The sequence below is a fragment of the Mytilus galloprovincialis genome, chromosome 10 (genome assembly GCF_965363235.1).
Source record: "Mytilus galloprovincialis chromosome 10, xbMytGall1.hap1.1, whole genome shotgun sequence".
In the NCBI taxonomy this organism is placed as follows: domain Eukaryota; kingdom Metazoa; phylum Mollusca; class Bivalvia; order Mytilida; family Mytilidae; genus Mytilus; species Mytilus galloprovincialis.
The window spans coordinates 49,373,856-49,387,530 of NC_134847.1; the positions used below are offsets into that span (position 1 = coordinate 49,373,856).

The 13,675-nt window shown below is 31.5% G+C and overlaps 1 protein-coding gene across 8 annotated transcripts in view; it reads right to left on the reverse strand.

Moving 5' to 3' along the window:
* LOC143047734 (mitogen-activated protein kinase kinase kinase 7-like) overlaps window positions 1–11,374 on the reverse strand; it is a 55,362-nt gene extending 43,988 nt beyond the window's left edge. For all 8 annotated transcript variants that reach the window (XM_076220965.1, XM_076220963.1, XM_076220961.1 and 5 more), the window contains exons 1-10: window positions 11,194–11,374; window positions 9,466–9,648; window positions 8,552–8,597; window positions 7,648–7,786; window positions 5,690–5,814; window positions 4,880–5,008; window positions 3,102–3,159; window positions 2,642–2,714; window positions 1,193–1,262; window positions 463–662 (exon numbers count right to left, since the gene is read on the reverse strand). In XM_076220965.1, the coding sequence (XP_076077080.1) occupies window positions 463–662; window positions 1,193–1,262; window positions 2,642–2,714; window positions 3,102–3,159; window positions 4,880–5,008; window positions 5,690–5,814; window positions 7,648–7,786; window positions 8,552–8,597; window positions 9,466–9,648; window positions 11,194–11,247 (1,077 nt within the window). In that variant the 5' untranslated portion in view covers window positions 11,248–11,374. The remainder of the gene's footprint in view (window positions 1–462; window positions 663–1,192; window positions 1,263–2,641; window positions 2,715–3,101; window positions 3,160–4,879; window positions 5,009–5,689; window positions 5,815–7,647; window positions 7,787–8,551; window positions 8,598–9,465; window positions 9,649–11,193) is intronic.
* Window positions 11,375–13,675: the final 2,301 nt, after the last annotated feature.

Below are 13,675 nucleotides of genomic sequence, written 5' to 3' on the forward strand. Positions count from 1 at the left end.
CTGTATTTGAACTATTTAGTATATTTGTTTTGTTGGGCAGCACTTTTTTATGGCAGAATGTCAGTTAAGGATCAAGAGTGGTGCTTGTTAGCTCCAGACTAACAGTTAGAACTTCTATAACACAACTTCACCTTTCAATATTAGCAAATGACTGAATTATGACTTAAACTAACACACCTTCATCCAATATATCCAAACCTGCTATGAACATCCCCCCCCCCCCCCATGAAGCAAAGACATATATACCTGGTAAAACAATTGTTGTCCTGCTGAGCGTTATGAACTTTTATTCAAAGTCATCTCTGTTTTAAAAAATGTCAGACCTTGAGGTAATACAATTTCAAGTCTGATCATTGTACTTAGAATTTAACCAATAAAAAATGCATGATTTTGTGTTTCTACCACACATTTTGAACTCTGAGTACTGTGTTATTTTCTACATTTGTAGCCTCCTAGTCTTACCTCTAACACTGGTGGGTTAATTGGAGGATTTGCCCTGGGTGGAAGAGGAGGTGGTATGTTGAACTCGTCTGACTTCTTGATTGTGTCTGATCCAATAAGGGTACCAGAGCGTGATTCTCCTGTCTGTTGACTCGTTGTTGATGTGTTAGAACTGGGAGGTGTGTTGGAGTATGATGTTGTCACAGGCACTGAACTGAAGGCTAAAAATAAAACATTAACACATTAAATTAGAAGTTTGTTTGATTTGAATTTAAATTTTCCTCAGTATATTTTGTTGGAACAACCTAAGCATCAAACACTAAAAAGAATAAAATCATGAAAAAAATATTTAAAATTCCTTTGACTTACCATATTTTGAATATTTATCTCAAGTTAAAAATAACATACTTGTGTATTGATTTATTAAGATGGATATAATGTTTGTTGATTGAGGAATTATTGTGTATTTCAGTGGATAACTGATTTGGTGGTTTTTCAAAGTTTGAATGCTACCATATAGTTTTTATTTGAACAATTCATTATTTTTTGCTTGGAAAGGTTAATAGATGCCCGCTGACCATTCTTCATATTTTAAAATAAAATTTTCTCTTACTTCAGAAAACCTTTTAAAAAAAATTGCAATAGTACACGAAAGTGTCAGAATTTTCAGTATAGTAGCTATTCATTTTGAATTGTCATTTGTTTTCTAAATAACATTATTCTTACATGGACTAATTCTAAAAATACCTACTGAAGTCAGGTGATTCACATGATTGTCTATTGTTAGGGTAAACTAAAGGTTCCTCTGCTCCTCGGAAAAACTGCAAACAAGAAGAGATGAAATAATTCATTTAATGTACAACACCATTGATGCTCACAAGTATGTTTCTATGTTTTGGTAAATTTCTAATAGAGCATACTGTAAACAAACTTATTTTCTCGGATACTTTATTTAGCGTTTAGCCCTTTCTAGTCCGCTTCGCCGCGATTTAATTTCGCGATGTTCTAATGTTCCTGAGGTGGTTAAATAAGAAAAGATCCTAGTAATTCATATTCGCGACTATTTAAATTCGCATTATATTTTTACTCTCGAAAGTCGCGAAAGTAAATCTCTCGCGAAAATAAGTTGGTTTACAGTATTTTTATAACAAATCTGGTATGCTGCTTAGTTTATAATAGATCATTTAATCTTTCTACTGAGGATTTTTCTAACTTGTGTGGGTACCAATTTTAATGCATTTTTCGAAGAAATCTGGAAAATGGGCTCTAATAATTAAAGATGTGAATTACAGCCGAATGCAATGAGTGTGTAGCTAAAGGTAATATCTTTGGTTAGCTTGCTTGCTAGCTGAACTGTGAAGTCATCATTAGGTAAGAATTACTACCCTCCTTTCGAAGTTGCCTAGTCCTACAGATGGATAGCTATAGAATGGTTATCTGTCAGACTAGTCTACTCTTAACCCTTTCAATGCTATATATACATGGCATATGCTGTGATGATGTACACCGTCCGCCACTGCTATTCTATATATTACCTTTAGCTACAAACTCATTGCAATCAGCTGTAAACACATGTATGATTTAATATAAATAGATTCATTTTAATCATTTAAATACCTTTTTGTGTTGAAATGTTTCAATGTTTGTACTATGATTTTTCTTGCTATTTAAATTCTGATACGAACAGACTGTAACAGCTGTAAGGTGACCTATTATTGCCTACCTTCTACATCATATGGTCTCTGGTGGAGAGATGTCTCAATGGCAATCACACCACATCTTCTTTTTTTATATATATATATATATATATATATAAGAAATAATATCCTAATTATACCTTTCACTATTTGTCTGCCATTAATGGAGATCACAAAAGTTCCCATAGAATGTTGATGTCACAATGGAAAATTGATTGCTCCGTAATGTCAATACTTCAAGCAGCACAGATTAAGAAATAGCAATAGTATAGGTCTATTATAATGATCAGTACAATTTCTCACTTATACAATAATTTTCAACATTCATTCTTGTTCTGACATGCTGTGTTCAGAAAAAGACAAAATTTCTCATCCAACCTGCTACTATTTCTTATGTAAAAATCTTACTTTTCATTTAATGGATGTTTGTATGTATACAAGAACATCTCAACCTAAACAGAAAACATAAAAGAAATCTCCAAAACAGAATATCTGACACTCACCTGATAAAGATGTGTCATGATTCTTGCCACTTCAATCATAGAGGGTCTTTCTGCTGGGTTACCTGACCAACATCTGTATATGAAGGAATAACATTCAAATATATTTACAGAGATCAATGTTAGAAAGAATCTGTGTAAACTATGATTACCATTATACAGTATCTCCATGGGTAGCCAAGGTTCTGAAACACTCATATTAAACTATGTTTGGATGTATATTGTAGTTTTCGATTATTTTATTCCCCTTTAGGCAAGTATATCAAATGATGTAAAACATTACAAGCTGCTTTCATATACATATGAGTGTAAAATGTGAGTATAAATTCATTGTATACATATATAGTCCATTTGACTTCTGTGTTTGCAGGAAAAATTGTACATGTGACTTTGCAATTTAAAATTGAATACATGTATACAACAGTATTAACTTAATAAGACTGATTACAGTATCTATACATACCTGACCATAAGAAGTTCTAGAGGTTTGGGTAAATTACTTATCAGTGGAGGCCTTGTACCTGAAATACAAAGAAATGAATTCAAAATTAAAATCTTGTAATCAATACATATGACAGAAATTTATTTTATAATGTTATTGTATCCAGGACTTTGAAAATAAGGTAACCACCTATCAATATAAAATAAGAAGATCAAGGCCATTCTAAATTCTAATATGACGTGCTTCTTTAGCTTTGTAAACAACACTGTGATAAAATTCTCGATAAAATATACTTAGCGCAGACTCAGAGATATACATTATAATGGCTGTTACAATATACTTCCCACGTAAATCTACATGTATTGGAACCTATTTACAGACCCTCTGCCGATTTTATTGTTTTAAAAAGGGCAATTAAAAAAAGACAAAATAACTTTTTTTCTTATTCTTATGCATAATAAAAAGAAGTAATGCACAAGAGCTCGGAGAAATCAACAAAATAAAAATTAATTAAAATTCCGCGAAAGTCTATTAATCTTTTTGGCGCATTTAGGTCATTTCAAAACATGACGTCATACAAATGAAACCGCTAAAGTTGAAAGTTTTCTGTTGCGTGAACCATCGGAATTCGTATGATATTGTATTAAAACTGATTTTTGAGGTAGGTTTTGTTTTATTTTCTATTCAATTGCATTATTCGCATATTTACTCGTTTCAGCAAGTCAACATGGCGGCTCCTTAGTTACAAAATGTCAACTTTGGATTTAACGGAAGCTTACGAGAAAAACATGTAAATTAAACTGGCATATGTTGGGTTTGAGAATTTAAAAAATTAAAAAGTTTTTTTTCTAGCAGTTATTTACGAACTAACCTACGCAAGCTACATATTTATAAAGATATTTGAGCTTTATCTAGCAGGGAGTAAAAAAAGAACAGCCACATACACAGCATACCCACCCTCGCTTCAGTTTTTTAATGACCGTATTTGTCCTATTAGAATCGAAATAATTCATGGAAGCCATATATTGTTGGAAATTTACACATGGCCTGGGCCGTGATATTCGTTAATTTTATCCCTCGCTAACGCTCAGGATAAAATTCGAATATCACGGCCCAGGCCATGTGTAAATTTCCAACAATATATGGCTTCCATGAATTATTTCTTAAATATCACATTTATTTTTAAAGTAAAAAAAATATTTTGATACTGACCCAATACAAAGTTGAAATTAAGGAGGAACAGACTGGTACAATTTTTATTCAGTAATTAACAAATATGTGAAAATATAACCATATTAAGTACCGGTCCACGTCCACTTGTATATTTGTCCATCTGATGAGTTAAGCCATTTTCAATTGATTTTTATAGTTCGTTCTTATGTTGTACTGTTATACCACTGTCCCAGGTTAGTGGGAGGGTTGGGATCCCGCTAACATGTTTAACCCCGCCACATTATTTATGTATGTGCCTGACCCAAGTCAGGAGCCTGTAATTCAGTGGTTGTCGTTTGTTTATGTGTTACATATTTGTTTTTCGTTCTTTTTTTACATAAATAAGGCCGTTAGTTTTCTCGTTTGAATTGTTTTACATTGTCTTATCGGGGCCTTTTATAGCTGACTATGCGGTATGGGCTTTGCTCATTGTTGAAGGCCATACGGTGACCTATAGTTGTTAATGTCTGTGTCATTTTGGTCTTTTGTGGATAGTTGTCTCATTGGCAATAATACCACATCTTCTTTTTTATATATTAAAACACTTTCAGCCCATTGTAATTCACATGTGAAACATAACTATTTACCATTATGAACAGCCCACATTATTCTGAAAGCAGGTCCTCCTATTTCATCAAAAGGCTTCCGTCTAGTAATCACCTCCCATAAAATTATACCAAAACTGAACACATCACATTTTTCACTGTACATATTTCCTGGCAAAAGAAAAGAATATTATTTAAACATGGCATGCAATTTAGTGCTTCTAATCAAGATAAGTTATACTGTATTAAAGTGTAACTACAAGTAAAAGATGTTGTTGAGGGTAATTACACCCTGGTTCAAACATTTTGTCATAATCAGAATCATTAGTTTATTTTCATGAAACTTTTTAATTGTACAAAGTGGGTATGTAGATCAGAAAAACAATTTATTTACTTTATATAATAAACAATGGTGGTTTCAACATTCCATATTTTATATCTTGGTTCTTCTCTACGAGTCCTGATCAATCATTTTGCATAAAAATGGCTAATCTAAATTTAACTTTAACCTTTTTTATAATCAAAAATTAATTTCCAGAAACACTTCAAGATCTCATTTAAGTTGGCCATTTAAGGATCTGTCAAAATATGTGTTTCATTTGATGGTTTATACACCAAAATGAAAATAGCATATGTAATCAGATAAATGACCATTGTTTAGGATGTTGTTGAAATATTACCCAAAATGCACTTGACTCTTTTAATGGTGGATTAAATATTACCCAATAAACTTGATGGTTAATGGTAGATAACCTTCATCAGTATTAAATATTACCCAATACACTTGATGGTTGATGGTAGATAACCTTCATCAGTACCAAGAATACACTAGCTTCTTAAGTGGTTAATTACCTTCAAAGACTTCTGGTGCCATCCAAGCAGCACTTCCTTTGTTGTTGGTCATGTGTGTCTGTATATCACAAGCTGTACCAAAATCACAGATCTTCAGAACTGTCCCTCCCATAATTAGAAGTAAACTGAAAATATGTTAAAAAGTCAATGAAGTTAATTTAAAAGTCCATGAAGTCATCAATTTTAATTCAACCTAATGTACATAAAAGGAATGATTATGATTTGTTTTATGATACATATTTAATGATTAGTACCACAAAATTTCAATTCTTTCAAAAACAGTACCATTACCATAAAATAACATGTTTGGTGAATCTAAACAAGACAATAAAATATAATAGAACCCCAGTACAAAAATAACAGCCTTCAACAACAGACAGTTTTCCATACAAAATGTTTAGTTGGAAATTATCACAGTCTATAAAGTGGTGGAAAAAATATAACAGAAACAATCAAAGATTCATACCTAAATCTCCAAATAATGAAAAACATTTAAATATGGCATATCAGTACAGGTATAATTCAAATGTGTAATGAAATGTAATATGATTATTGATTGGCTGCTTAATATTATATTCATTCTGATATTGTTTCTATACAACTACCCTAAACATAAAAGAAGAGGAGGAAGAGTAAGCTCACAAAATTTTCATAAATAAAAATTCCAGATTAAAAAAAAATTGCATTTAAATAAAGACAATAATCTTAATTAACATTATTAACAAATCTATTATTTATTGATCTAGGTGTAGCTGAGACAAAGCATAATGTAAAATAAAACAAAAGAAAAACACATCCTTTCTAAGGGAGATAATCAAAGTTTTGCTCAGATCATATAAACTATTGTTGATGAAATTAAATTGAATTGTAACCTTTTTGTGTTATTTTTAAATATGTTATTTGCTGCAGGTTCAGATATATTTCTAATTGGATGTCTTCTCTTGAAATGAATACTTTATCTAATAGTTAACTGGTTCAATCATAATATTTAGTAGAATATATTGAATGTACATGTAATTTGAAATACTTCATAAGTTTGCATCAATCAGATGCAACAAGGAATATTATTATACCTTACATACATTTTAAACAATTCAATTGGGTGAAACGTTATCACGTGACATGGAATAATTCAGTTGTTTTTCATTCAATTGCAAGGAAGGACGAATAACCCTAAAAATTTCCACCAGCGGTGAATAACCCTATTATTCATTAGTGAATAACTTTTTGAGTTTGTTTATTTGTACTTGAGTTATCTCCCATGAAAATGACGTCACAGAAGAAAATAAACAAAATGGCAGCGTTCATGTTACACTGGAAGCCCACCGAGAGACGAGGAAATAAGGCATATTAATAAAACAATTGTGGCCCCTTAGAATCGATGAATATCCAAAATTGTCAACCCTTAAAAGTTATTTCACTTCGGGCTGCGCCCTCATTGAAATAACCTTCTCGTGTTGACAATTTTGGATATTCACCTTTTCAACGTGCCATAATTGTATAATGTCAAATTATCTTGAGTATAAAGAAGAAAGAATTGGATGGAAAATAATGGAATCCAATTGTGGATGTTAACTCTGAGGGACATGCTTTTATACTCCAACAACTATCAGGGAACAGTGATATACAGGAATAGCCTGTGAATTAATTTATTTTCCTTGTTTAATTTTCTTGTATTTGGGAATAATTGAATTTTTGGGGGCTTCTAATTTTCATAGTTTAACAAATTTATAAATGTGTATTTCATTGCATTTCCAAATTTGAGGTTCACTGTATCGGTAAAATGTGTATCCCGCTAATGATTATGTATCCACAGTATATGATTAAGGTTTTGACACCAACATACTTGTAAAATCATTAGACAACTTTTTTTTTGTCTTCTTATGGCCCTTTTTTTCTTATGATCTGTCTTTATCATATATAACTTCTTTATTTAGGTACGCTTTTTCTATACTTACTTTGGAGGTTTCAGATCTCTATGGATCAATGCTTTCGGCTTCATGCCATGTAAATACTCCACACCTATGGCACATTGAAGCAACCAGCTCATGGCATGGGCAGTGTTATAAATTGGTTGTGGACCAGCACCATGAAGCACTACAATATACAAGTACATTAGTTTTAAAGCAGGTCGAATATGGAAACAATATTTAACATAAACAAAACATATTACTATTTTGTAATTATTCCAATGAATTCAGAAATTCAGAGGAGTAGAAAATTTCTTAAAATTAAGCAATGCGACAATAGAAATCTACATTTTGTACCATTTGGTTATATTTATGATCCCTTTTGACTCTTGTGGAGAATTGTCGCATTGGAAATCATACAACATCTTATTTTTATCATGTTTATATTATCAGCAATTATTAATAATCATATTTTTCTTTGAACAGTGCAATTGGTTGTGATTGAACAAGAATCGCTAGCTGTTCAGGAGAATCAGATTTTATCACTGTTTTTTCAAGGCTAAATTCGATTTTTTGGGTTTCGTCAAGTTTTTGTTAGCTTAGACATTTTTCTATTTTTATTTTACCATGAAATTGACTTTCCATTTTAAAACTTATAACCTTTTTCGAGCAATTATGTAATAAATCAAATGTTCTTTTTGTTCTATTGAAGAAGCAGCTGTTTCATTTAGAAAAGATAACTCAAGACACATTTTGCAGCTCATCTTGAAAGTGCCTGTCCAGGAGATTTTTAAGATGTGTTTCATCTCATCAAAACCAGAGGATCTGGAAATGTCTTCAAAACAGAATGTAAGACAGAACATGTACATTGTCTGAAACTTGTAAGCAAAATGTGGACACAGCATCTGTACTTCAATAAGATTGACACACCTCTGTTGTTTATAGTACCTACCATTATACAGTGAGCCACCTTCAGCATACTCCATTACAAGACATACCTAAAATAACATGCAATCTTTGTACATGTATAATAAAATATCTAATATATATATATTAATATATTTTCTTTGTCTGTTTATGTTGTAATGTAACACCATGGTCTAAGGTTAGGGTGAAGGTTGGTGCCTGTTTAAACCTGCTGTATTTTTAAACACCTGTTCTAAGTCAGGAGCCTGTTGATCAGTGGTTGTTGTTTATTGGTGTGGTTCATAGGTGTTTCTTGTTTCTAGTCTTTTATATTGATTAGAGATTTGGTTTTGCCTGTTTGAATTGATTTACACTAGTCATTTGGGGCCTTTTATAGTTTGCTGTTCAGGTTAACCCAAGGCTCTGTGACTGTGTTGAAGGCCATACTTTGACCTATAATTGTTAATTTTTTTATACATTGTGACTTGGATGGACAGTTGTATCATTGCTAATCACACAGCTTCTTATTTTTTATAATACATGCTTCCCTTTATTAATAAATACATGTAGAAAATATGTGTGAAAAAGATGACTTTATATCTGATGTGAAATATTTTCAGATTTTCATCTCTTACCTATGCCTACAACCAAACACATCTTTTTTAACTTTTTTAGTTTGAAGTTTTTTATTCTTTCAAAGTTTCAACCTGGAAATATTTCATTTAAATACAGTCTGCACCAAAAACTTTTTCAACTATCAGTTCGAAGACCAATATTCTGACATTTTTCTTATTAGTCCAAACAAAGTTTTGCAAAAACTTACTAGTCTGAATGAAATTTTACTAGTCTGGATCATCGGACTAGTGGCTAACCGTGCAGACTAAATATCAGCACGATCAGGTGTACCACAAACATGCATTATCATCATGATCATATTTAAACCATATACAATGTACTTACTGTTGGTGGTTTAGTACAAGCACCATACAGTTTGACTATGTTAGGATGATTAACTCTTGACAGCTGCTTTAACTCTGTCATAAAAGCTTTCCTCTCGGATTCGGTTTCTATTAGTTTTACTGCAACATCTTTTGATCTCCATTTTGCTCTACTGACAACTCCAAATGCTCCTTTCCCTACAACCTGCAAAAAAAAATTAAAACAATATTATTTTAAATAAATGATTGTCATTCTATCTATCAACAACAATATATATTTCCAACATTACATCTTCATTGTATCAAACTCAATGATTTTGTACTAAATTTTTAAATTGCAACTTTTAAACAATGGACAGTTGTTTGAGATTAGACATTCTGGTGTAAATGATATATAAGTATATGTTGTACATGTACAAATATTTTTTTCAAAATTTAAAAATTTAAAAAGTAAGTTATTTATTGGCATAAATGAAAAAAAGTTGAGGACTAAAAATTTGATCCATCTTCCCACAAGAACAATTTTGTTTTTTGGTCAATATTTCATATGTACATGTAAGCTATAGTCAAGTAAGATACATTTACATATGTACAAATGTATATACATGATATATGTCATGATCAAATGTAACAAAATAAACCACACAAAACCAAGTAAATTCAATCAATATCATGGAAACACAAATTTATTTATGACATAACATTAACAGAAATATAAAAAGAGTTTAATATAAAGATGATAAGAATAATAATGATTCATGAAGGAAAGCCAAAAACTCTTTCTCAAGCATGACAAGTGGTAAATTTAGCAACTACCAGCCGAATTTATTGGTTTACAAATTTATAAATTTCATTTCTTTAGATAATGGGTATCCGGTCGTTCTGTCTCCAAACTAATCCGGCCCAAAGTCGATCCGGCCCACATAATAAAATATTGAATAATCTATACTGCCTTAGGCAGCAACCCAGGGTGGGGGGGGGGGGGGGTATGGATTTTTTTGGAAAAAAAAAGTTTATTTCCAGTTTTTGGAGAAAAAAACAATTTGTTTTTGATTCTGGGAGAAAAAAAATGTTTAGTTTCCCCCTTAGCTGCCACTATATGTAATGCTAAAATTGAAAGAAAAAATTGTTTTCGACTTGTCGCGAAAAAAATAGATTGTTTAATTTTTCGCCACAGGCGAAGAAGAAAGTTTGTCCAGAAAAAAAATCTGTAGCCCCCCTCCCCCAGATAATCAAATGGTTGCTCCCTTAGGAGATTTGGTGACAGATTTAAATCAGTATAAATGGAATTTGTAAAATCTAAAAGTATCGATAATTGATGACATTACTGTATTTTGAATCGATACGAAAATGAGTGCGATTGTGTCTGTTTAACCATACATGTCAAAGATTAATGAAACAGTAACTTTTTGTACTCATTTTAAAAAAAAATAAACACACATGTTATGGCCTAACTGACAGTTTGGCTGTACTGGAGGACACATCTTGAATTTGGAAGTTGAAGCAGCGGCCGAATTGTCAATGTTTTAGAGCTGTACTGTAGAATTATCATATAATCTAAAAGGTTTTTGTCCACCTGATTACTACTCATAGTGGTTGACAATGCACAAACATAATGTAATCGTATCTTTCATAACTTTATGTCTACTCTAAGCTATAATAATACAATGGAGAATATGAATATGAAAATCAAAACATGGACAGGGTTTGACAGACTAACATATATAAACAAATATACAAGAAGCATAACCTCGTAGAATTGTAGTTCTCGAAAGTCTATCTCCTCCACAAAAGTGGGTTCCATTTTAAGTTAAATACTCATAAATCTACGTTCGTCTTTTCCATGAAATAGGTTTTAAAAAATCCCTGCCCATATTTTGGTCGAACTGAAAGTGGAGGAACTTGGGAGACTCGTTTTGGAATTAGAGCAAATCATGTTACACTGATGTGTTCATGTTATGCAGTCGATATCAACCTAAACCATAATTCCGGAATCATCCGGAAGTTACCGAACAAGCGCGATTGTGAATACGACAATCGCATGTTCATGTTCATGTTAATTAAAGTGATATTGGTGTTTCAGGATTAAAGATTTTGTCAAACGTCAACGAAACAAGTCTATATAAAAGAAACGTAAAGGATATGGCGTGACACAAATCAGCACATGCATATTTGTTAGTTAATGACTACTTACTAGTATATGCGTACATGAAAATAGACGTTTCGGCCATGGTGTCAGTTCGGCCTTGCCAACGGTTAATTAACATTAATTCGATTTAAACTAAAGTTTGGACACTCTCTCAAATGTAATTGGAATTAAATAATAATCAACTAATTGAAAAGTTAACGTCGTTTGGACGGTGCAGTGAAGAGAATTTGACACGCATTGCATCTACATCTACATCTATACTATTGATCTGCAGTGGACATCCATAACGCAGATACTGCTGTGCAAACGTCAACCTGCGTGCTCAGTATTTACAAATGCAATTAAAATTCGATAAAAACAGCCTGTGGTTTCTGTTTACAGCTGCAGTCTCCGAAGTTGCTCCTTGAAGCTTTCCAGAGACTAGCTTGGAAGGCTTCAAGAATCAGGCTGTTCCAGTCAGTGATGGTGCGTAGTTTGTAGCTGTAATTGTAGGCATCTGTGGAAGTACTGATCTGAGTGAATTTTCTGTATGGTATTGTCTTGTTGGGGTAGTCTAGATGCATGGTCTTCAGTGTCACGTATGATAGAATGTTGACAGCCGCCTTTCCGTGTGTTGCTTTGTAGAACATGCTTAGTCTTCTGGATTTCCGTCTAGATTCTAACGTTTTCTGTATAGGGTTTTCCTGATGTTTGTAACTGTCCCTGGTTCTCGACTGCATGTATGTTGATATCGCAAATAATAATAATAATAATAATAATAATAATAATAATAATAATAATAATAATAATAATAATAATAATAATAATAATAATAATAATAATAATAATAATAATAATAATAATAATATTTTATTCAATAAAATATCAAGCATATTTATAATTACAATACACAATATATACGATACATAAAGACAATACTAACACATATATGTTAAATATATTGGCATTATTTTGAGTGCAGTATCCTTAAGTGTATGAAAAAATTTGCTGACTGTATTTTATAAGGGATAACGGCCATTAAAGCTCTAAAGATTGTTTCCAATGGGGTCCCTTCATGGAAACGGCTTATAGTTTCGACATACAAAAAAGATAACACACAAATCAATATGGCATAAAAATTCTTATAAAAATAATTTATATAAAAATATGATTAACAATATAAATCGGAGTCTGATGACGCCGCACTATAACTTTTGGCCAAGTGCTCTTTGACGCTAATTTTGAATTTCTTTATTTTCTTTATTTTTTTTTAACATTAATTGGCAACATATTCCAATCTTGTATGCCATTAAAATAAAATGTGTCTTTAACTGGAGGAACCCAGAAGTTATATTCCTATGGCATTAATAATTTTAAAAAGGTTTACTTTTATAATGTGAAATGTGTATACTGTATTATTGATGGTGAGACGTTAATAAATTATTATTGTATTATTGTTGCACTATTTCATGTGAAATGATGATGTAAATTTCTCACCGTTGTATAAAATTTGAATAATATAATTAGGACAATGATGGTAATAAATATTATGTATGATGGTTTAATCTCAATTGTTTAACACGATTTTCAATATTAACATAACCAATACTATTCAATACATTATGGTCAACTTTTGAACTATATCCAGTGTTTTTTTTTTTTTATAAATCTAACACATTTGTTTTGTAATACTTGTAACTTATATTTATATTTTTTGCTGACACCAGCATACCATGCAGAACAGGCCTATAGTCAAAATGACATTGAATTAAAGCTGTAACTAAAGTCTTTCTTGATTGTTCAAATAAACATTTTGCCTGTCTGTATAGGAACTTCAATCTTGAATTTATCTTTTGAATAATAGTATTTAAACAAATTTCTCCAGAAAGAGAATTATCTATATTAAGGCCTAAATATTTCACACAATATTGCGAGGAAATTGTGTGATTTTTACAAGTAACATCAAAGTTACGGATTTTAGATAATTTACGTTTTGACCCAAACAGAATAGTTTCTGTTTTCCCCAAATGAAGTGATAATTTATTATCAATCAGCCATTTGCTACAAGATTCAAGTTCCTTACCAAGTTTCTCAGATATAACTT